This window comes from Columba livia, chromosome 14 (genome assembly GCF_036013475.1).
Source record: "Columba livia isolate bColLiv1 breed racing homer chromosome 14, bColLiv1.pat.W.v2, whole genome shotgun sequence".
Taxonomy (NCBI): Eukaryota; Metazoa; Chordata; class Aves; order Columbiformes; family Columbidae; genus Columba; species Columba livia.
In genome coordinates, this window is record NC_088615.1 from 10,737,690 (window position 1) to 10,763,385 (window position 25,696).

Sequence of the window (25,696 nt, forward strand, 5' to 3'; positions counted from 1 at the left end):
AAGTTCAGATGAAGTACAGAGCTCTCCTGGCTAAGCTTCCAGGGCACCAGTGCAGCACTGTGCATGCTGTCTGATGGAACTAACATGTGTTTCGTGCACTTTGAGTGACTGTGTTGGTTTTGCTTCCAAACTCTTCAGCACAGAATTTGCTGTAGTGGGTTTGGTGACCATCTGGGCAGGTGCTCTCATCTGCTGGACAAATGACTGTTCTGTGTGTTTGGTATCAACTGTCAGAGCCTGACTTGCTGTCTGGCCCTGCAAGCCAGATCTCAGCCTAAGGTGGTGGTAAGGGCTGTATCTGCTTCAGGCAGCATCATCCTCTCAGTCTGAGGGGAATAATGATATTTTCTGTCATGTTGCTGGAAGTGTCCAGTGTTGAAAAGTGAATGTGGGGTATCTGGGGCTTTCCTGAAGATCTGCTGAGGGTACAAGTGTGAGTTACTGAGTATGAGTGACCCTGTGTTGCTGGGGGTTCTGGAAATGGGATAAAGTCGCCCTTTGGCTTCTGCTGTACCATAATACCATGTCTTGATGTGAATAGCTTCTGGCTGCAGTAGTTAGTTTTAGAAATCCCAGGGCTCTGGTTCTGCAGGTGCTGTGTGGGAACAGGCTGGGAACAGCAGGTCCTGTGGGCGATTACTTTGGGGTAAATGTTTCACAAAACTGCTGTGATGTGGAAATTCATTACCAATACACTGGGTGCAAAACAGGAGAATCGGTGTTTTGTTACATGTGCTGTGGGAACCTGCAGAGCTACATCTGCACTGACCGAGTGTGGACATAAACTGTCGGCTGAATCTTCAGCTGTGCTGTTGAATCTGACCTGGGTTTTGTTGTGAGAGGATTGTTTTATGGCTGTTCTCTTGTTTTCAACAGGTGTGAAATGATGAAATCAAAAAGCTTTTGGTTATCTCTCATATTGCTTGGGGTTTTCCCATCGGTCACGAGGGGATGGATGGACACGGACAGGAGCAGACGGCTGTATCCGGATGCGGGGAGGTTGCATCAAGAGGTACTGTACCCCAGCTGTTGCTGCACCTACAACTCTTGTTTCTATTTTTATGCTGTGCTCAGATGCTCCATACTGTGAAAACAGAAAACAAGTGAGGGCTTATCCATGTATATTTGTGTTAAACACCTGCTGAGGAGGTCAGTGAAGAAACAGTGAAGCAGAAGCTCTTACACTTTTTTGAGTATCCTGACATGGTTCTGGGAGTGAAACTGTGCGGCTGGCCATTGTGGAGACACTCTTTGCCCCAAGGACTTTACAGTATGCTCTGTGTTGGGGCTGCTGGGACCAATTAAACTCAGTTTTAATAAGCAGACTTTGTCCTGGCTCTTCACGTGGGTGACTGGACCTTCAGATGAGAAACCTGAAACAAGTTAGGTTGCTGCTTAAAACAAGGAAAACTGAGCCATGGGTGGTTCTGAGAGAGCCACTGAAGTAACTGCCCACAGCATTTTCTCCCTGATTTTCTGATGTCAAACCCCTGCAAAACACAGAACAACTGGAAAGGGACTGAGGGAGCATGGTGGCCACAGCAAGGGATGGTGGCTTGATGGGAGGTGGGACTCCTCATGTGTTAATGTGGGGTAGTAACATGCTTCTGCATTCAAGCCCTGGGCTTGTGGGACTGGAGAAGCAATTAAAACAGTTTCCAGTGCTGAAGGAGACAGTTATGGCTTTCATTGCGATGATGTGGATGAAGCGGGTCCCTGTTCTGGTCTGTGTCCGGTGAAGGCTGTCCCAGCAGGGATGGTGGCTTTCAGGACCAGTATCTGCAGCCTGGGTATGCTGTATTGGTGTGGGTAGGCTCAGATTTTCACATGTCTGAGTCTGAGGTGTGTGAATAGGCCGTAAAAATCCAGAAATGTGACTTTTAATGGAAAGAAAATAATGAATACTGAAACAATTTTTAGTTATTTAATTAGTTCCTGATTATCACAGGTTTGCTAAATGATTGCTCACATGCCTGGAAGTGGGATGTGGTGGGGGAGGCAAGGAAAGGAGACATTTGTATTTTTTTTAGCTGCCATTGCTTAGAACACTTACTGGCAGGTATGCTAATTGCTGCCAGGCTGATGATGAACCCTTGATGGATTTGTTCTGCAATTGGATCTATTTAAGCCTCAGGATTTTGTTCTACTTGGAGAATCACATTTGTCCCAGTCACATCCCATCTACAAGTACCCACAGTTGTGTGCGTTGTTTCAATAAAGCAGTTTAAGCCAATTAAAAAGATGCTTTTCTCTGCTCAGTGCGACTTGAAAATCATTTCAGTGGAGTTGGGGATTCTGCAGTTCTGAGTTTGTCTCAGGTGTGCTTTTTCCTTGAGGTCTCTATCATCTGTTCTGTAAAAGTGAAGAAAAACAGTTCCCCTCCATGCTTCCACTGATAATTTATTGCTGTGTAGACTTGTAGTTCACTGGCACTCAAACACGTTCTTGTACTGTCTCTGTTTTTTTTCCTTCTTTTGTTAAAAATATTTTGCAGGCTTTCACATTTTAAAAAAAATCTCCTTCACTAGTGCGTATTTTGATATTTTTGAAAAAGTTACTCTGAGGAATTAAAGTATTTACTCAAATGATTTACTTTAACATTAATTTTAGGACTATTATACTACTTGAAAGACATTAGTTCATTTGATCTTCCTCTATAAACCGTAAAGTCATTTAACCAATTATTTGATCTTGCTGGAGGTGAAAGGATCTATGCTAGGAATGTATTTGTTCAGGTTTGCACAGAATTTAACAGATGCAAATATTACAGTTTTAAATGTACAAAGTATGCAGTTGAAATAGCTTCAAGGGGTGTAAGTTATAATGCAGATTTAAAAAAAAAAAATGGTACAGAAAGCTTGTTCCACAAGAAAAGTGTTTATCCAGTGTGGCATCAAACACAAGATGAATCTGGTACCCCTGAACATAGGTTTCAGGTGGGTCAGTGAAATGGAGATAACTGCTGTTCTCTCTCAAAAGGTGTTTATTTTATCTGTATGAAAATAGTTTAGCCATAATACCTTTTGAATAATAGAAACCACCTGAAATCCCTTTCTAGTGATATTGAGCTTGCTTTGGTTTGGAGCTCCTTGTTCACAAGAAGTGTTTATAAGTTATGAAATTTGTGGTTTGGTTAATATGTAATTCCATTAACATGTGTTTAAAACATTGAATTGCAAATAGAAAACCTTTTAGCAATTCACTAAAATCACTTTAAAAATATGTAAAGGGTTAATTTACAGGTCAAATAATTTGAAGTGTGCTCTGATCTAAAATTCCTATGAATTTGATCAAAGGAAGTACTTGGGTGTTGGTCACTGACCTTCACTAATACTTGTTCTGATCTACATAGGAACAAGTTTACTGAATCAAAAACATTGCTTAATTTATGTTCAGATTGCTAAATCAATTTCTTCATGGTCCATGGTAGAATCATTGCAGCTGTGCTTTGCATTTGTAAAGGAAAAATAAGTCTTGAGGCCATAGATTGCAATATACAGCACTTCTGCTTGAGAAATTAACTCTTAGCAGTGCTGTACAGCAGTGCTGTATGTTTTCCTGATGTTCAGCTTTCTACCTCTCCAATTTATGCAGTGTTCCTGAGAAGAGGTTTGTTTTCAGAAATAATCTTAGTCCTGATTAGAATAGTTAACACACATATGCATGCAGTCTGAAATTTCTTGGGTGTAGAGGAATAGAAAACCTAATTAAAAGGAGGACAATATTAGTATTTAACTGAAAAGCTGCAGCTTTCCTGGTCCATGTTAATTTTGGGGAATATTGCTGTCATTTTTATATTGGAGAACTTCTCACAGGCTGGTTCCAGAGGGTGCTGGAAAGCTCTGGAAGCTTCTGGGTGCTGCACATGGACCCTCATGGAGTGATTAATAAGTGGCACAACTTCCCAAGGCTGAATCATCATGGGACTAAATCCTACTAGCATGGAATATGTGCCAAAATAGCTCAATATGAAGAGCTCAGCACTCTGGGGTGATATTTTTGGGCAGGTTTTGCCTGTGCCTTCAGCAAGGCTGATTCCATGCTGAAGGTGGGCATTTTAGAGGTGACCACGTTTCATGGACAGCTCTGTGCTGGTTTAGAAGGGCTCTGAGTTGCCCATGAAGGACTAGGTGCTGTAATCTGGGGTTACCTCTCCTTGCCTTGAAAGGAATTCCCAAAAATGTAGCAGCCAATGGTGGCTGAAGGCAGTTTCCAGCATGAGAAGAGCAGGAGAGAGGCACAACCTGGATCTGAAATAACCCTGGTGTCCAAATTTAATGGAGAACTTGGGCAGGAGGTTCTGATGGAAAGCCGTTGGTACTACTCCACTGAGTCTCTACAAGATAATCCACACTAGTAGCTCAGACCAAATTTTTTTAATCTACTGGAGTATTTTACAAAAGGATATTATTAAATAGTGAAATTTGACAGGTAGCTTTCCTTCTGTTCCTTGCTTTCCATGTGAGAGGCTGCAGTTCTGCACATGCCGAAGCCAAACTGCTTTTTTGGACAGTTCTTGGGGTACGCTTCTCATCTCCTCAGCCCGTGGTGCAGCAAAGCAGTGCTGCTGGTCTCCACTGGCTCTTCCAGGAGCGGGTCTCCCATCTGCTGCAGGGACCTTCTCAAACACAGGTTGGCACAGTGCTGCATCTCAGAAATTAAACTCTGTATTTTGTTTTCTGAGGTGCTGCTGGCAGGTAGCCTGAATAATATTGTCCTAGCTGGGTATTGTGAAAATGGAGAATAATTCTGTGTTGGTACATGTATAGCTGGTTTTTGCTGAGTTGTTAAAGGAAATATTTGGATGTCATGGAGAATTCCTGAACAGTGCTGTGCAGCCTGGCAGGCATCCTGCTGTCTGTTCTGGGCTACACAACTAAAACTGCTCTGTGCTTTTGTAGAAATACTTAATTGCTTTCATGCCATGCTCTCTTTTTGCCACCTGCTCGATTTCAGAAGGCTCAGGAGATACCAGAAATGTGCTCAGCACCCCATGCTCCTCTGGGGAGAGGAGCTGCATCCCAGGGATGCTCCAAGTGCTCACACAAGCTCTGGTGGCTCTTGCAGGTCCCAGTGCTGGCACATTTGCTTTTCCCCTCTTATGCTGCAAGATGTTCGTACCTCCCTGATGGCACCATAACTGTTCCCTGGATGGAGCAAGGCATTGGTGTGCAGTGGCACGTCTAATTTGGACTGTGATAGCATAGTTCAAGGGTAAACTAGACCAGCTGTACCAATATTGTTTCAGTTCCTTGATTATTTGTACCCGTTATGTTTGTTACCTTATCTGGCTTGTACCTTAAATTATATTGCCAACCTCAAAGTATCATGTGGAGTTATACCAACACTTACATTTATGCTAATGAACGTAGCAACCACACTCATTTCTGTAAGCTACCATAACTTACTGGTGTTTGCAAAGTATTGGCTGTGTTGTTATTATTAGTCATTACCTGAACTGCTTAAAGTCTCCAAGCCATAAATGTCACCTTAACCTTCTGTGTGACTGCGAGCACTGGGTCACACAGCCCTTCAGTGCCGTCCTGCACAGAATGGAGCATCCTCTGGAGTCCCCTCACAGCATCAATTGCGCTTGTTCGAGAGTATCAATTATTGGTGAAATTCCTAATTATCTTCAGATTCTTAAATGTTGTTTCACTTACTGCTGCCACAAAAGACCACTGTTGGTTATTCCAAGCAGTACGGGAGTTGTGCGGATGATTTTGTGCTCCTTCCCCCGGCAAAGTCGTACTTCCTAATCTGACAGGAGTGCTTTGGGAAGTAAGGTACAAAACTGCAACGGCTTTTGATAAAAGCTTTTGCTTATGATTCAGACAGAGGCATAATTTCAGAGTAGGAGCTTGGAATAAGACAGGCAAGGTGTATCAATTTTATATGCAGTCAAAGATCTAATATCCTGGTGTTTATTTTAAGAATTATTATTAGTAATTGCTGCTGTGTGTGTGCTCTTCCTGCTTGTAAGGCAGTTTGGAGAAAAGGAGAGAATCCGATTTAAATTAAAATCTATACTGGGCTACAGCCTGCTCCTGTTTAAAACGTTAATGAAGGTAAAGAGAGACAAGACATAAATTTATTTTTGTGTCACTTTGGCATGTATTGAGCCTTTCCTCCTGGTTACCTACATTTGTGGTATCTCTAACAAGCTGTAATTGCTATTTGTAGACCTTTCTAAATCTTAGCTAGTATATTATCCCTGTGGAGATGAGAAGCTTTTCCCTTGAGTGTTGGTTGACAGAGTATCTGCAGTTCACGGTGCTGTGGCATGTTTTCATAGTATTTGGATAAACATGTTGGGGTCCTTCCTCTGCATCCCTGAACTCACCTGCCCCCTCCTGTGCACCCAGAGGGTTTAATAAATGATATTTTATGGGATGATGTTATGTTTAAAGTGCTGGCAAATTTGTATGTTGGCTTACTTGGAACAAGGCAGGTACCATATACTTGAAGAGCAGAATAAAATTTGAAGAATTTTAGTTTTCGTAGATGGTTATGGTTCAATATCAAGAGTGTCAGGGATTGTCAGGATGCATCTAAAGCACTTGAAAATGAAAACTCTTGTCCTTTACAGAACCAAAATCCTGCTTCTGTTTAAGATGTGATGTGTGATACCTCTTGGTGGTCCTGCATTGCCTGGTGTGGTGGGGACTGTCACCTTCCAGCTAACCAGGACCACCAGTTTGAGTGGTGCCTTGGATGTTAGTGACCTTGAATTCTGGTGCTGTAGCTGGAGGCAGCAAATGCTTGGATGCTGTTCCCCCAGGGAATGGAGGGAGCATGGGCTGGGGGTGCCCTGCTCAGTGCTGAGCTGTGGCACAAACTGATCCCAGGAATCAAATTCCAGTGAGTTTTTTTTCTCATGTCACAGTTGAGCATCAGTGAAAAACTACACCTAGGTGGGGAGATGCTGGTGTATTCCTGAAGCAGGGAATAAGACCAGAGTAATAAGACCAAAGTCTGAGGCAATTTTTCCTTGGCTATGATGTGGCAGAGGGTTACACTTTCTGATATCCTGTTCAGAAGGAGCTTAACCTTAAAAGACTAAATATTGACAATTATTTCCAAATGTAGTGTAGTTTCCCTTAAAAAAAAAAAGGCTGTAGCAGTGGTTTTTAAAGGAAGACAGCTCTACTTGAAGTACTTTCTACCATCATGCAGGGGAATTTTCATTTTTGTAGAATAGGAAGGGCACATCTGCAAATTTGGGGTTTCTAAAACAGGTATCCCATGAGCTTCCATATGACAATGTGGAAATCCATGGAGCTATACCTGGGTTTTTCACCTGAAGTCTAGAAGTAGTAATGAGTAAAATCAGAGATGTAGCAATTATCTCAATTAGCTGTTGTATGGGTGAGCAGATGATACTGTGTGATGTGAGACCTTAGAGCTGCTCTCCATGTTTATACCACACAGGACAAATCTAAATTGCCGGTGTCTGTACTGAAAACAAGCTTTCTGTAAACAGTAGTGTGTGATTTATTGTTTTTTTTCCTGTGTGCCTTGCTCAAAACAACCCAATGAAGTGGCTGTTCTCTTCTTCAGTAGCATTGTTTTTGAAAATACACTTTGTGATTGTAAACAAAATCCTGGTTGTCAAACTAAGTTGTGTATTAGTCAGAACCACTGCAAATGCTACAGTCTGTATGTGGGGTGCCTCACCTGTACTGGGTATCAGTGTAATTTTCTTGATGCCTCACTTGAGATACGGAAGAGCATGATCTGAAGGGGGAAAAAAATCTGAGACAACAGTCTGTAATAGGAACAGCCACTTCTTTATTAATTTGCTAAATGAGTCAGGGCTGTATATTTAGAAACTGTACAGCAGTTAGGCTGATCCTGAGAGTGGGTTCCTGGAGACTTGGTGTGTGCAGAGGTAACATCTAGTGTAGTGATAGACCCAGTGTGAGCCCAGGCGCCTGTGCTGAATTTGATTTATCCCCTTGCACAAGCACTGCAGCCTTTTCCACAAAGGAGCTGGTAAGAGGGTTGCTACAGTACAGTGATACAGGCAATTTGTGAGTCTGAAATGTGTTACCTGTTCTTCTGCATCTCTTCCATCTGCTATGTGAATTGGTTTTGGCAGAGTCCCCTATGCTGACCTTTACTTCTGGTCATAAAAGGTCTCCTTTTGACTAAATCTACATCAGTATTAAAGGGCGGGAGACTGAAAACGCTGCAAGGTCAATTGCTGGACTTGCAGGCAGTTGGTGCCTATTTGGTACCAACTTGGTGGTATGTGTTAAGCATTGTGTGTGGGATCAGAGGCTGCTAAACAAAAAAAACCCAAACAAAAAAAACCCCAAACAACAACAATAACAAATGCACAGCCTTATACAAAACTTTAAATACTGCTCTGGAAATGGAGGAAGTTGGGGAAGAAAGAAAATTACAGCAAGACAATGTACTGTGAATGTTTGCATCTTAAAATACATCGAGCTATTGCTCAGTGCTTCCTGCTTGTGATGTGCCCGTGTGCATGTCTGGATTATAAGCACTCATCCTCTGACTTCAGTCAAAGGAAAACTCAGAAATATAAGACAGGAACCTGTCTTTCCTGATTTCAAGCTTAATTGTGGCTGTTTCAATTCCTAACCTTGCAAAGTGTTCTTGCCTTTTCTCTTCAAATCAGAATGCCGGAAATTGTGCATGGCTGCATGTGGACGTGCGTGGACAAAAGGGAGAACAACTGTTGCAGAAAAGAATCCGAAAATGGTCCTTTTCCCCTCCCTGTTGGTAGATTCAGTGCGCATTGCACATTGCTTACAAACTAAGTATAAAGTACTACATAGCTGCTGTAATTTATAACAGTGCTAGTCCCTGCATGCATTTTGGGGCAGTATTTTAGGGCAGGGAGCCTTGTCCCATGCTTCATCTCTCATTGTTTCTGGTCAGCGTTGGGGATGTCTGAGCGCCTTGCGGGCAAATACATCAAACCAAGGGTACGATGAAGCCTGTGTGACTGTGATTTTTGGACAAACCACAGGCAATTTTAGTAGTGGGTTGGCATATTAATTTGGTGGGCTGCTAAGCATGTGTATTATACTCTACACCTTAATGTCTGGTCCAAAGTTGTAGGATCCAAGTTAACATATTGCTTTTAATCATGCACAGCAGTGACTACTGAGGTGATTTTATACAGGCACCAAGCAGTTAAATTCTGCCTGCCTAATGGTTGCTTTTAACTGGCTTTTAACTTTCTTAAAGACTGGACTGTCATTATTTGGGAGTCATTGAGAGCTTCAAGAACAGCTTGTTTGTGTGTCTGCATCTTGTCCCCAGTCCCATGGGTGTTTTAAAGCTTTGGAGGAGATGTGCTTTGTCCTGTGCTTCCTGCAGGCAGTCCTGCATTAGCTTTGTTTCTGAATGACCTGCCCTTACTCATGCTGCAATAATAATTTTGTGTAGTTAGAGCATCCACAACTCTTTTGCTCAGCCTGTTTGTTCCTTGGCTGGAGAGAAAATGTGGGTGTTAGTAACAGGGATTGCCCTTGAGGTGTGGGAATTAGACATAATACGTGGCAAAAAAAGTTGCCAGTCTTGGACAGCGGTTTCTTGGGATTCATAGATCATTATTTTCCAGATTGGAAATGAGCCTTCTAATGCATTGGTCTTGCTTGTAGTTGCAGGTCTAAGAGGAACATGCACATGGTCCTTTCTTGCACACTCCCTGTTAACTTGAGCACAGCTCTAACAAGTTAAAATTATCAACTGCTGAGTAATGTTGCTGTAGTAAGGCTAATCTGGAGTGATCTTAACAGAAATTTGTATTCTTAGTGTAGTGTTTGGTCTCCTATGTTTTCTGGGCTTCACTTCCTAGAGACATTCCTGAGCAGCACCCTGAGGCACGTTGACCAGAACACTGACTGGGGCTCTGGCAAACTTGAGTTTGCTCAAGCAGAAGAGCTGAAGCCAGGTCTTCTGTTATCCTAGAGTGCAAAGAAAACCCCATTAATTCAATGGAAACTGAAGTAAAATACAGTAGTTGAGAAAGCAAGCCCTTGACTGTCAAGTGTTTTGATGTAAGTGGGAGCCTGAGCCAGACAGTGTTGGGTGCTCCCTGCAAACAGGGTGATGTCTCCCCCTTCTCCAGTGGGTCCAGGAGATGAGGGGTCTCCAGCTTCAGCTGCTGAAGAGCAGAAGCTCATGTCACTGCTCTCCCTGCAGCAGGGATTTACAGGTCAGAGAACATTGCTGTCTTGTGTAACGCACAATATGTTCTTTGTGGGTATATAGGACAAATGCAGATATATTGTTATACAGGAGTGTTTAAAGGTTTTATTTACACTGATAGCAAACAACTTGAAAGTGGTTTTGCTGCTTGGATCCTTCACTAACGACTCTCAGTAAATCAGTTTGTAGCACATTGGCTACAGAGCAATGTATGATATTGTGTATTCCCTCTGTGTAGTTGTATTTTAATGCTGCACAATGAACTTCCCCTGCTGCCCTGTGTTCGTTCTGAATGAAATCTGTTTTTTCATTCCAGAAGTGCTCTGCTCATCTGTGGGCCCATGATTCAGCATTAATCAGTAGCCTATGACACAGACTGGCTATTATGTCTTGGCAGGACATCTAGATGCTGTCTTCTGAAATACTGGTGCTCTCTTTTTGTAAGAGCAGAAAAGGGCTTTGTGCAAAAGAGTTGTTGAATTGTATAAGGTTCATGGAGGTGTTTGATGGGCAACACACAGCAGCTACAGGGAGTGAAGCTGTGTGACAGTGGCTAGGGAACTGTTTCTGATTTTTATTTTTATTATTGTCCCTCCTCATCCATTCAGGATTAGTAATTGTACTTGATGACAGTATATCCACTCTCATGCATCGTCACCGAGTTGGTTGGTCATTGGGAGACGCAGTAGATACGGGTCTGGTGAAAAGCAATACTGGAGCAAACACGCTGCATTGATTTCCACATAACTATGATTAGACACTTCAGATAGAGAACAGAAGGACCTTTTATTCTGTGTTCAATTAACTAACATTAACAAGGAGGAAAATAGGTGCTAAAAGCAAACCTTGACAAATAAAACTATTGTATTGCATTAATGAAATGCTATTTAAAATGGTATTAATGAAGAAGCTTTATATGAGAAAGGAATGGGAAATCAGAAACAAATTTTTCTCTTCAAAGCATATGACTTATCCTCTGGTAAAATTAGATTTTTAGTTAAAGGAATTTGCAGTCATTAAGTGCTGCCCATGAAATATGGCCCATTTATAACCATCTGCTTTATGGCTTCTGCAGAAAAGTATTCTTCCTCAGGCAATGCGTCTGAGGACTTTAGTGTCATTTTTATCAAAATAGTTTGGTTCTCTACTAGTAACATTATTAAAACCTCCATGTGTTTTTTGTTACATGAGAACAGTATCTTACCCTTCAAAGAAAGAGTGACTACTCCTTTTTGTAAGGAGATTGACCAAGATTGTGGCCAGACTTGCTGGTGATGTCTCTTGCTGGTGTATTATTAATAGATCACTAATGGAATCATATGTTCAACATATACCCTCACAGAGAGAAAATTAGCATTGCTTATTCTTTTATGTGCTACAGAAGGGAGAAATAATTTGGCTGAGGCAAACTAAAAAACATGACGGTCTGTGCCATGGTTTCATTTTCCTGGAGGGATAGAAACCCCAGTTGTCTCCATCTGGAGCTGATGCTTTTGTGGCTGTTCTTTAAGTCATAGCATGGTTGCCAGGTATTTTCCTATTTCCCATTTTTGTGAAATGTTGAGCATTCTCAATGTCACCAGTCTTTTCTCCATGGAAGGGGATGCTTTGGGGGACACACCAAATGCTGATACTCTGAGGTAATGAGAAGTGATGACTTACAGCTTTATCTCACCGTGTCTTCCCTGGCATTTCTAACAAGCTTTTTCCTCTGAATCCTGCATCTGTTTTTTTGGGGTAGTTTATATTCATTAGAGTTTACAAGGGGAACAGAAGAAAAGAAGGGAAACTTTGAAGACCATCCTTTGTTTTTCACGATGTCTACACAGTTCTTTTCATGGAGCTACCAAAAGGATATTTAATACAAGGAAGCTGACACTTGAATATTTTGTAGAGTGTGATTGTCTTTTTTTCTTTTGATCAGTGTAATAGTTGTAATTAGTTTTAGTGTTTCTAAGCTTTTGAAGTGCAGAGAATTCAAACAGCTTGTTAAAGTGAGGGACTCCAGGGGAACTTTAAAAGTACTCTTCCCTTTTGCATATATTGCATGTACATGGGCTTGATGATAGCAGGCTGTATCAGAATTTTGTCATCCTGTGCCCCACCTCTCAAACTAATATTCTGAAAAGCTCTGAGAGGTCCCTGGAGTGTAACTGTCTATGCAGCTCAGAGCTTTGCTGCCTAAAGAGGATAAGTGCTTTGAAGTCTGTACTAATCCTGAATGCCATTTTACAGATTTCTCAAAAGCACTGAGGTAGCATCTTACAGGGAATAATAACTTAATATTTTTTTAAGCAAATACTGATTTATTTTTTATTTCTCTCGGTTGATTTGGAGGGTTGCGAGGAGGAGACTATTTCTGCTGTTCTGATCCTTGTTGGCTTTGGTGAAAGCTTTGTTTTTGAGAAAAACAGCTTGCTGGTTGCTTGTAGGAGAGAGAAGCAACATTTGTTGCCTACACAACTGGTGCCAATGGGACAAAGTATAAATTGTCACCATGTTTGAGCAGCCAGGAAATGTGTGGTGTGCTGTGGTCCCTGGGATGGGGGATGTCTTGGTGGGATGGGCCATGGCTGGAGCTGGGTCCTGGGAGAGGGACAGGAGGCAGAAAGGAGCATTTCTGTAGGCAGTAAATGAGTAACTACAACATTGTAGTGTGAGATGTGTGTAATATTATTATATCCTTGAATAAAACATCTCACTCTGAATTACTGGATGCTGTCTGTACTCAGGTGAGGGAGATAATGCCTCCAGGAGTTAGCTGAGCAAGTACTGTTGTTACTTCCATAAGCTGATTTTTTTTTTCTTTTGTTTATTTCTATCTTCTTTTACTTTGTAAAGCTCAGTATTTTTTATCATGTGCTCTGGTGGCAGCTTTCTGTATTTTCAATTACCCTGTGACAGGGTGCCGGGCAGTGCAGGAGGGGACTGTGGATACATTCCATTAGATGTGTAGCACTATACTTTATATCCCTTCGTCTAAATGTGGTCTGCAGGGAGTGACTTTATTTTTTTTTTTAGAAAAGTGAAGATACAAATAAAATACAAATAAAATTCTAATAAGAATCAGGCGGGCCAGAAAGCTCTGATGTCTGAACAGGCCATGTGTTTCTTTCCTGTCAAAAGGAGGAAAGAAACAAACATTTTTGTTATTTCATTCTCTGATAAACAAACATCGGAGAACAGTGAGCACTAAGGGGATGACATGAGGTTAGACAAGGCATGTCCACAGGAATAAAAAACAGTTTTATGAGCTTTTGTCAGGGGTTTGGTGAGCTTGCTCCTCTTGCCTCTGTGGGGCTGTACCATGGTGGAGATGGTGCTGGGACCAGGTGGCACTGGTTGCAAGAACTAACTCAAATGATGGAAATAAGTATTTGTAATTAACCCATAAATAATGTTACTTCTTGGAATTAAATATTCATTCATCTGAAATGCACTATTAGTACAAGTAGGTGGTGTTGTCTTGGAATGCAACAGCCTCAACACTTTATGCAACGTTGTCTTTAAAAGAAGTTTCTTTAGAGACGGCAGTGATGCTTTGCAAGAAATAGGGCAAATGATGTAAGTGTGCAAAGATTGAAATGAGCCCTCAGCTCTAAGTGTGAGTAGTCAGGTTGCTTTGAAATTCTTCAGGTATTTGAACAACTCTCTGCTAAAAATATCTGTAATGGCTCCTCCCTACTCAACTTTAAATCTGTGGTACAGTAATAATAACCCTCTAGCTGCTCCCTTTTAACATCAATAGAGGAAAAAAAATCCATTTTAAAGAAAAGTTTTTGTGCTGTGCCATGTAACTTATCACAGAATGATGAATCATTTTAGGCGATATATTGATCCATTAAATATTTGTGGACAAACTGAAATGTATGCTTGTATTTACTCCTTGTTCTGTAGACCTTCATAGATGCTTCCCTGGGACAATGACTAATGTGTTTTAGGGGTTTCTGTTCATGCTGCCTTTGAACAATTCTTGTATTAAAGAAAAAAACAAAAACACAAAAAATTCTCTTTTTCCTTGTAGGACTCCAGAAGGTTTGAAGTTACAAGAAGAAAAGGTAGGAAAAAAATACAGTTTTCTCTCAATGTGTGTGTTGGTGTGGAGTGTTCTTGCAGTAACTTTTTAAACAAACATGAGTTGACACACTTGGAAGAGTGTACTGCTGTGGGATTTCAAAGAGAATGATCCAACACTTGCCTGGCAGTTTTTAGTGTTGCAAATCTTTTTTTTCCAATGGAAAGTTCCTCTTACAGCACAGAACTGCATGGTGGTATTGGGATACACATCAAGGTTTGTTGGGTGCTGGCAGAGGATCTGAACTCTGACCCTGGAGCATTTTGAGGAGAAAAAGCTCCAGACGAGGCTTTTCGTGCATTGGCACACTGCAAATCCACCCCAGGGTGCAGCAGTGTTAAATGCGAGTTGTGCTTGTGTCCTGAGCTCAGATCCTGCTCTGGAAACTCTTGTGCATTAGTAACTAATTAGCTGCTCTGTGATGGATCCCAGCAGCTGGGTGAGAATTGGCCATCAAAGAGCTCTTTCTGGTTATCATTAATTTTGATTTTGTTTAGCAGATGTTTTCTGGATCAGGCAGTTAGTTGCTTCATCCGTCTGGGTACGATGGGAAGCGGGTGGCACTCTCCTGTGCAACAGATTAATGTATTCCCTGTTCCGTTCCAGCATCTTCTTTAATTGCTTCAGACATTCTGTATATTGGGAAGACGTTGTAACTACCACTGTTCTACTGCATAAATGGAAAAGGTCAGGTCCAAGGGTAACTTTTCATCTAGGCACATAATCTCCTTTTTATTTTGTTGTTGTTATATGTGTTTATGGTGTGTGTGTTTTTTGTTTTTTTTTTTTTTTATTTTCCTGTGAGATTGGGGCAGCAAAGAGTCTTGAATAAATAAAATATATGGCTGTTGCTAAAGATGAATTCTATTTAGCTCATGTTTCCAGCGTGTGTGTGTGTTTGGTCAAACTTCTGCTACTCTTCATGGAGAAATCCAGTTACTGGACTGTCATTGGTCTTAGACTAAGGAGGGCTCTTGGATGGTTCAGGGTTGCTTTGAGATGCAGAAGAGCATCTTGGGATCCTGGATGTGGAGATGTTTGTGATTTGGGTCTCCAAATTTTTTTTTCCCAGTGGAATTACCAACACCTACAGAAACCTAAAGCAATTTTTGAAAACAGGACTGAGTTTATAGATCATGTGGGTGCTTGGAAAATGTTATTTCAGAACAAAAATTGGATTTTGAGGTCAGCACCTCTAGACACCAAATTTCCAGGCTCAGGTCGATTTCTCCTTGCCTTCACACGATGGGTAAGACTTGGCTTCTGCTTAGAGGGATGAAACTCTACCTTTTTTTTTTTTTTCAGAAATGACTTGGATATAACCAACTCCTCTGTCAGAAAGCTTCTTAGATCCATGGATAGAGTGGAGAGAAAGGGATGGTAGTTGGGGAGTTAAGGTTTACAGATAAATTTGGCTTATGCCCAGCAACACGATCTGTGAATAATCAAGTATGTCTGAAGAACTGCAAACTCCTCAGAAGTCAAGAAGAAAATGCTAACAAACATGATAAATACATCTTGGTCACAAAAGCCTGTGGATTTGTGGAACTACCTGGGGATTTTCATCAACAATTAAGTATCTTCCTCTCTGGAGTTAGTCCTCAATAATGCCTATAAAATAATTCAACAAAAGCCTCCTTCAGAAACCTGTTCAGTACTAAAATGTGTGCAGAGCAGATACCACTCAGTGCTGGAAAAAAAATAACGGGAGGTCTTAAATGTTTGTTATATGCATGAAAGGATTTATTAGAAATTTTATGATATGGTATGATTTGATTTTTAAGGTTCAGGCCTTTTTTCCCTGAAATGGTAGTTTTTGTGGATAATGGTTTTTTACCTGAGGAAACTAGATGATTGGAAAGTCTTTGAGGGTGGGAGTTTATGCTTGTTGCCTTCCCTTAGTGGAAGATATGGCTTTCTGTTGAAAAGCTAAAAAGAACTTTGAAAGTTAAAAATATCAGATAGAACCCGTGACACAGGGAGAGCTGCAGTGAACTTGCTCTGTGCCTTTTATTATCCCATGCTCACAGATGAACCAGGATAATTAGAAAAGAGCTTTTGGTGAAAGGAGAGGCAGTCCTGGATCACACTTTCCAGAATATTTTTTTGACAAAAGGTTTGAGTCCTTTAGTTTGAAAGCTTTTTTTTCCAAAGGAAACAAAGTCTTGATTGTTGAGAAATGGTCTGTGGATAAATACTAACTTGCCATCCTTATTTCCTTCAACAAATAGTCTATTTAATAGATGGTTGATGGTTAGTTGTGCTGGATTGTTTGTATTAGATGAAAGAAAGAGATGTGAAAACACTTTCTTCCTTTTTCAGCTGTGGATGAGCGTAGTTAATCTGGGAGCCTTTTTGGTTTCCAAGGTGTCAGGACTACATGTGCTGGAGAAATTTTGAAGCTGCTCCAAAGCCCATTACAGCCGATGAATGGCTTTCCTTTGACTTCCATGGGTGATAGATCAGCTATAATTATGTGATCTTTTAATTGCTGTGGTATGAAGGGCAGATGCTTCCCTGACTGCAGCTGGCAGCCGTCTTCCACCATAATGTATGAAGACTGATTTCTTTCTGAATTTCAGTGGAAATGGCTGCAGATCTCTTTTGTTTCTGGGATGCTTAGGATGCTTAACTGGTGTTTGAATATTATCCTTTTTGACAAAAAATGATCTTTTAACCCAAAAAACCTCATTCTGGTAGTTGATTAGAAGCTGCAAGTATATTTTCCTACATTCAGTTTAAGCTCATTAAGTTGAAATTTTGCTCTCAGTGGGTAATGCATACGACCCACTGCAGTTTCCATCTGCGTTATGCTCATGTAATGAAAAACATAATATGGTGTGAGATTGTGTTGCTAGCTTTAAAAAAAAAAACTAACAACAAACTTGAGAAAACCCAGCATTTGGTAAACAAGCACAGGATTTGAATACCATCTCATCGTATTGCTCTTTTAAACTAAATTTGAGGGGCAAGTTAGAGCAGGCAGACCCTTTTTCAGTTATCCAGTCTTCTGTCCCCATTTCTAAAGACCTGTGCATTTTTTACTCTGTATATTTACATATGGCTTCAGGTGTTAGCATTGTTGCTGGTTCCTATGAACTACCTGCCCTTAGTGTGCAGGAAAGGGAAACTGAGCAAAAATGTTAATAACCTGCACACTTTCATCAGCTGCCCTGTACGGTGAAACGATGCAGGAGAGCAGAACAGAGGCAGGGAGCTGGGAACAGCAGCAGTTTGTGAAGATCAGGTGGAGACAACAGGTATTAAGTGGAAAAAATGAAGGATAACGTGCAGCAGAAAGTTGGGAGTCTAAAGGGTTTCTGTTAGGTCAGAGCGCGACTGGGCCGTGCTCTGAAGGGAACACCTGGGAGCATTTGGCTTGACAGTGCCAGGTCTTAATACCAAAGACTGGTGAGTTTTCACTGTGTAATGAGTGCGGATGAATGACCGCACAATTTATGTATGTAAAAGCCATATACGTTCATCAAATTCCACCTCTAGCAGAACGGGACCTCCGGGATTTCCCCAGCTATTTTGTTGCAAGAACATGGGGACTAATTCTGTAACTTCTGGAGCTGACAAATGCTCCTACTCCTGTTGGCAATGTGGGGCTAAAGGATGCTCAGTACTAGAATAAATTGTCTGCTGAGGATAACTGTATACCCAAGTGCATGTGTAGTCACATCAAGCATAAAGAGCCACATCTTCAGTAGATACAAGTGAGCAAAGTCATGCTGAATTTAATGGATCACCTTTGCTTTTTACTAGTTGAGAGTCTAGCCCAAACATGTAAAACTTTTAATTTGTTTTTATGTTGCTCACAGCTATCCATTCAACAAATGAGTGTCAAAAGATGCTTTTTAAACCATTCAGGCAGGAAATGTTCAAGCAGATTGCTTCCACTCTGTTTGTCCATACAATCTTATTAAATGAGATGCAGCTCCAGATTTATTCAGTCAGATGCCATCATGCTATCATAAAGATATGAACTGTATCTGTTTTGAGTTAAAAGGCTGAAACCTTTCTGAAGTATTTGTAAGCTCTGTATTGTGGATGCCCTGTTTGTTTTTATATGTATTTATTAGGGATGCACAATCCTCACGTTAGTGTGTTTCCTAACCACAATGAGGAGCAGTAGAATAGAGCACACCCTGAGCTTTGACAAGTTGCCATAGTTTTATTGAAAATCTCTGGGGCTGCATCAATTAGCGGTGGTGGAGGATCCAGCCAACAGCTTAAGAAATATTTCATTACTTGCCACTTGACATAAATTCTTATGTTTTAGATGAAAAACTGACTCATGGTTATAAAACGGTAATGCCCTTTAGAAATTCTATTCACTTCATCCCTTCTTACGCATTTCAAATTTCCACCTATCCGTGGAAGATGAAAGGCTCTTGAAACTTGGCAGGAATGGCCAGTTTCACTCTTCAGACCTTTCATTAACATGATGAAGTGATCAGCTGTAATTACTTTGTGTTAAATCACCTATTAATTTCCCATCCTGTTGTTCTCTTCCTGTTGCTCAGTCCAAGAAATGTTTTGTTCCTTATGACCAGGTCAAAACTCAGCAAAATCAGTAGCTGTGGCTGATTTTGCTCTTTGGAAGCAGCTCTGCTCCCGGGGTCTCAGCTGTCTGCCTGTCCCAATGACATCCAGGTTATATACTATACCAGCTATATGTATCTGTATGTATATGCTGTGTACCTGGAGTTGTCGTGTTCAGAAGTACCAGCTCTATCTTCAGGATGGGCCTTATGTTCAGTGGATGGGCTATACATTAAAAGTATCTGTTTTGTAGGATCACAAGTAGGAATATTTTCTGTGCTTATTATACTGATTTTAACAATAACTCACTCTTTACTGAAACCAAAGGTTCATGTCTCTGTCCATCTCAGCTGCTCTGTTTTCATAGAAAACTTTACCTCTTTTTTCAGGGCATGTTATTTGTAAATGGCAATCTGTTACCTGGGGAAGGATACATGACTGGGTCAGAATATTAATCTGATGTTTAGCTCATTTTTTTAAGTTTGGGAAACTGCAGTCCCTCAGTGTTTTTTGTACCTCATCCCACTTGAACATTATTCCTCAAGTACATGATGCAGTGGGGATGCCTAGTTTGTGCAGTGCTCGCAGGGGATTAGATAGAAATAATGAAGGTAAAAATATTTTCAAGGAGCTGCCCCAGGCATTTTTTTTAATTTGGATTTTATTTTAGAGTCAGGCTAACCCAAACCGGGGAGGGGGGGAAAGGAGCAAAATTGTTCGTTCCCACATATCTATTGGCAATGGTGTTTAATTATAACTTGGCATATTTTGTGGTTCCAAGTGACAAGAGCTAACAGAGGGAGTAAAACCATGTGGAGGGGGAAGAGCCCCAAATAATCAACTCATTATGCAGAGCAGTAAATTAAACTAATATGGATACTCCCAGAGGGTCTTAGTATAGTTGTTAGAATTGCGTGTGTGACTCTGAGCAAGGATGAGTAGCTGCAAACACCAAGCAGTAAATTGCAGCTCAGCCATGAAGTTTGAGTGGTTTTCTAAACTAAACAGCGCTGGTCCTCATGGTCATGTTTGGCTTCCAAATGGCTGTTTATTCATTCAAATGGATTACATTTGAAAATGTGAATGTGGCTGTGGTTGAGCCCAGCTTTGCCAGCAGATGTAGGAAACCTATTGCATGCACACCTCTTGCACTGCTGGAAGCAGAAAGGTTTTGCACAATAAACTGCTTGTAAATGGAGATACCGGTTCCTGTAGTGAAGTATTAATACTTTGGGGCAGGAGGAGGAATGAATTCTGTTCATGGTGGAAGGGGCATGAATGTTTAGTAAGTAAATACAATAGTATGTGGTTTTGCTGGAGCAGCAGATTGAAGGACCTGGAGGAATTGAAAACTTCTTGAGAAGTGCAAAACCAGGCAGCTGGTACCAGTGGCAAGTTGGAGGAAAGAGCTAATAGGCAAGCTTAGGAGGTGCTCAGACTTCAGTTCCCTGGGTGGGGAGAGGGAAAAGATGGAGATGAGCCAGAAACTGAGACTTTGTGAGGTTCTGTAGGGAGATGCAAAATAATACCTATATGTATTCCATACTACCATATTTTATAAATAGGTATCCCCAGTGCAGAGTGCTGAGTCTGGATGTGCTTCAAGGCATCTTTTTCCACCTGAAAGCAAGATAAACTATGCTGTTTTGGCAGCTGAATAAGCTGCTGGTGCTGCTGGGGCTGGCTGCCACCCTATGCTGCCCACCTTTAGACAATCCCAGTTCCTGATCTGAACATGTGTGGAACAGCTGGAGATCAGTCACCTTGTCTTGGCACACAAGGGAAGTTACTAAAAAAAGACAAAAAAAAAAAAAAGCCAGGATACTGCAATTGCCTGCCTTGTATTTAGTATCCATTGTGGGTAGATATTGCGCAGCAGTATCAGGTCCTAAAAGCAGACATGTAGAAATCTCAAACTACAGTATCTCCACTGTAGGAGAGTGGAAGATGCTGGATGTTCATTTACAGCTGATAACTTGTGGCTTGAAACCATGTACTGACCAGCAGCAAAACAATGGCCTTATTTGCTCATGTGGCTCCTTCAACTGCTTTGTCTCTAGGGAACCAGAATTGCTTGATGTTTAGGGGTTTTTACAACCAATTATATTGCACATGACTTGCCAACTTAAAGCTTGTGACCAAAGTACACACCACAAAGCCAACTTCATCAACTCAGCTTCTCAGAACAGTTAACAGCAAGGCAATGCTTACTGAACAGGCTGTTGGCTTCAGGCTATGCAAGAATTTTAAGTCAAAAGCACACAAAAAATAAGATACAGCCGTGTTGAAGGGAGGCATCAGGAAGCATGAAGTATCCAACCTGGAAGGTGGATCTCTTCTGCTCTCAGCTCATGTTATTTGGAAACTTCAGAAGATAGAGATGTTTTCTGGACTTAAAGGAAAGTGTGGTGTGGTGGTTGTTGTTGTGGTTTTTGTTCTGTTTTGTTTTTTGGTACATGCTAAATGCTGTGACTCTTAGGGCACCTCTGGCAGTGTCTGCCCTGTGCCTGTGTCCCTCAGCCTGGCAAGTCAAGAGTATCCTCTGTGCTTTCAAGGGGAGATCAGTCCCAGCAGGTCATGGTGCTGCCAGCTCCTGCCTGAGATGAATAACCTCCTTGCCAGCTTGAATGCCAAATTTTGATGAAGGCTTAATAGAGAGATTAGTTTTATTCCACAGGGCAGTCTCTCCCTCTCTTTTTCACTACTCCCTTTAATCTGTGTTCCACAGCCTGTAAATTGCCTGTCCTTCCTGACAGATAAGCACATTTTTCCCTACCCTGACATCCCTTGATTCTACAAGCTTCTCTACTTTTTCCAGCTAAACTGGGTGGTCTTTTGGAAGATGCTACTTTGTTCCACAAACCTCATCTTGGCTTCATCTTCCCACTCCCCCACAAGCACTTATGTCCAATAGACCCAGATCAGTAAAGAGGACTGGTTTGTACTGGTCTTTTAAGACAACCTATCCTTAGGAATAAGAGATTTTCAGACAAATGGACTGTTTTTGTTGACTTAGGCCTCCTTAGCAGCAGCCAGGTTGAAATTCAAAGTGAGATTTGAAGGCATGGTAGTAATTTTGTTGAGCAGTGTATTGCTGCTTGTATGAAATACTACTTTCCTTTCCAGCCACAATTCTGCAGAAGCACTGTTATGCAGAGCATGCCATGATTTGGAAATCTCATGTGGAGAGGTCACATGCTGCTTGCAAATAATACTGAAAGGTGCAAATGCTTTGGAAACCCTGAGTTTTCAGACCAGATGTAAAAAAAGCCTTCTTTGTAAGGGTTGAATAAAGAGCTGGCAGCAGATGTTTCTGATAATGGCAGTATAATGTAATATGCAAATATTCTCCAACAAGTCACTTTATCCAGCCTGTCTCAGAAATCAGCAAAATAAGTAACTCAGACTTCGAACTAGAAAAGCCAAAGTCCGAGATGGATTATGGGCTCAGTCAGGTTTTTGAGTCACGAATTTTGAATGTGCTGCTAGTCTACTTAGTGTGTAAGAGCATCGTATATTTTCAATTACAGACTTATTAGGTTTCAATGTGCCATTTCTTCATAAACTGAGCTTTAACCATATGGCAATTAGGTTAATATTTCAGAGCTTCAACTCACTGCCCAAATACAAGCTAAAATAAGACAGAAATTGTCTTTGTGCTGAGTTCAGGCACCTATTATATAACCAGGTAGCCATGGCCTCTACCTGTGGCAGATGCAGTGTGTGGAGCTGCAGCCTGGAGGGTTGTGGTTTACAGGAGCGAAGGCTCCAATGCTGCCCTGGTGTCTTCTTCTGGAGGTGCTGAACTTTCCCAGGGTGGTGGTGAAGAGGAGAGCATCAGCAGTCCTTGCAGCACTTACCTGTGAGTCTGTCTTCTTCCACTGCATCCATTTCTCACCAAATCCCACCGGCTGTGGAGAATGAACAGTTTGGGTGCTGTGGCCATGGCCCTGGCTGCTGCCACAGCAAATATGCTGCTTAAATCAGTGGTTTTCCAGCTGGGCTCTGCCTTGTTTGTAAATGTGTCCTTTGGACTTTACATTTCCAAGCGAGATTTCAGCTCAGTAATTAGTGTGTCGTCATATTTTTTTAATAAGACCTTATGAGCCTGTGAAATGGTCCAGTTGTTCATGGTGTTTGGGAAAGAAAAATCTACTGTGTGTAAGGTAATGTAATTACTTTTCTAAAGGAGTCTTTATTATGCATCTAACTGCACATTTACTGTACTTGATAGACCAAAATAAAACCAGAACAGAATGAATAAGCCATTTTGGTCCATTGGGTAAATAAAACAGCTAAAGCGTTTATAAATATGTATTTAGTCAGTGGAGCTGATTGGTGACTCTGCAACTGCTCCAGAGTCTAAGTAATCCAAGTTAAATAGCCTTCCATAAATATTTCCTTGTTTGTCAAAAGGCAGTAGTTATTTATCCATGTCGTGCTGCTTGTTTGTGTTTGATGAGATCTTTTGAAGAATACTGGCAAAGTTTGTTTTGCATATAACAGAAGATGGGTGCTATGTGTGTTTCATGAAGTAGCATCAGAGTGGTACTTGGATCTTGTCCCCTTCTCCTTTCCATCCTTGCCTCTCCCTTGCAGGTGGTATGTCTCTTTGTCACTCTTTTTACTCTTTCAGTTTTGGTGAGGTTAAAATGTGCCTTCTTTCTGCTCAACTTCTAAATTCCATCTGTTAAAGTGACCCCAAAGATGTGAGAGTCATTAGGGCAGAATCTCAGCCCTGCTGCTTTTTCTAATTAAGGGTAAAACTATTTGACACCATTATGAAACTCATCTAGTAACATGTTTTACCAGAATGAAATTAGTTTGTGTGAATAGTGATTCTAGACATATAGGGCCTATAGACTTCAAAGCCTGTTGCTTCCAAAGGCATAAGTTGGATTCTGGCTTTTAAATTTGTTCAGTGCGTTGGTCCAGCTCTGAGGTTATCTGTAAGTTTTTGTTCCTGTGGTTTGTTGTGTGCACTAGTTGGTGGAAAGACCACAGCTGAAATGCACCTTGTGCAGCCAGCAGATAATAGCATAAAGTTATGTTCTTGCTTAGAAAATAAAAAGTACAAGAAAAAATTGCTGTTTAAATCTGGCAGAACTGGAAGACTTTAAAAATGTCACTTATGAGATTTCAATTTAGCTTCTTTGCAACTGCAAAGTAGGTAACAGTGACATGCAGTGCCCCTTCTGTTTGTTTTGCTTCTCCATTGAAAAATCTGTGATATGTATGAATTATTCTTCTCATATTTGAATGTTTTAAAGAATAACTTTTCTCTCAGTTACTTAAGTAATATCTTTTATTATCCCTTTTAAATTTCATGCTTTCCATAGTAGTATTTCTTGTTTGCCCATGTGTTTTTCCAAAATTATTAGTTTTCCTTAAACTACATAGTAGTTGTGTTTAGATTTTAACTCTTATTGCCCCATTAAATACAGAAGTTCATCAGCTGCTTTTAGCAGAATCAGTATTGTGGCAAACCTGATTCCCTGGGAATAGAGTCAGTGAAGCCAGAAATTGGAAGCGGCCCAACGCAGCTTCTCGGCTGTTATCAACATGTCCAACTCTGTTGGCACCTGTGTCAATGAGGGATGATCCATTGCCAGAGACACTTGTATGGAAAAACAACAGTTTGGTAAAACAGAGGGTGGTTATGATTGGAGCAGATGTGTGGCAGAGCGTGTGAGGTGACCGGTCCAGCACCTCGGGATGCTGCTGGGACTTGCACAGTGTGCAGGAGTCACGATCCAGGCTGTCTCAACACTGTTCAACAATGATCCATAGAAAACCCTAATAAAAGATCTATATTCTCCTAACTTTATAGTAATGCTTTAAACAGTGCACCTCTGCAGCAGCCAAAAGCTGAGCTAAATTAATGGATGAACTCACAGCCTCTGCTCTGCTACATGATGCTCAGCATGGCTGGACATGTGTGGGGTTCCCAGTGCTGGGAGCTCGAGTGATGCATGGCAGCCAGTCACAGAAAAGCTGAAGAGAATGCTGTGAGGCCATTCCTTTAAAAACAAGGTTGTTTCTGCCATTATGAGAGAGTCTATTCTGGGCTGCAAGATGTGCACTGAGTATAGGGCTGTCACAGCTTACAGTGGTCTGTTGGTGTCAAAACCAGTAAGGAGCGACTCCTCCCTGTAAGGCACAGCATGGGGAATAAGTCAAAGCCCTCACAAGTACATTAAATTATCCTGGAAGCTCTGACAGCTCTTCAGTACTACAAGGTGTCTTAATTAGAGGGAAGTCGAGGTAGCAGTAAAGGAGCAGAGGCAGCGGAAAGCCCTCTCTGTATTTTCCTTTTGGAAATATAAGTATGCTTCCCACATTTGGAGTTTCACATTTGGATGACATCCCTGAATATATTCAAAACAGGTCAGCTGGATTATAGGCACTGCTAAGTGAGCATTTGTGATAGGTCAGAGAGTTTTGCAGTTGCCACTGGAATGTCCTAATGTGTCTCTGGGAAGTGTGGAGATGCTGGTGAAGTAATCAGGCTTTGAGTGAACTTCAAAAAGATTTCTTTTTGAATGTCAGACAATGCTGAAAATGACTCTTTACCACCTTTCAGTATTCACCCAATACAAATAACATCACCAGAACAAATCCTTGCAGATCTGTGTATCAGGCACTGCAGTTCTCCCTTTGAAGGAAGGATGTTCATCAGAGCTTGTTTGTTATAGCTGAACTGTATTCTGTCTGATTAGAGGACCCCATAATATTGCAGTTGTCTTTAACTAAGCACTCTAGTATTTTTAAACAGAAATCATTATTATAGCCCTTTGTCTTTTCACCCCTTTGCCCTTCTGGCAGACAGAAGCTCTGATGTGATTATTTATCACTATGTTTGTTCACTGGAGGGTGAGACTGGTC

General features: G+C 41.2%; 1 protein-coding gene across 4 annotated transcripts in view; it reads left to right on the forward strand.

The window, feature by feature from the left end:
• FSTL4 (follistatin like 4) overlaps positions 1–25,696 on the forward strand; it is a 217,174-nt gene that overhangs the window by 4,130 nt on the left and 187,348 nt on the right. For all 4 annotated transcript variants that reach the window (XM_065030001.1, XM_065030002.1, XM_021289082.2 and 1 more), the window contains exons 2-3: positions 877–1,012; positions 14,213–14,246. In XM_065030001.1, coding sequence (XP_064886073.1) covers positions 884–1,012; positions 14,213–14,246 — 163 coding nt within the window. In that variant the 5' untranslated portion in view covers positions 877–883. The remainder of the gene's footprint in view (positions 1–876; positions 1,013–14,212; positions 14,247–25,696) is intronic.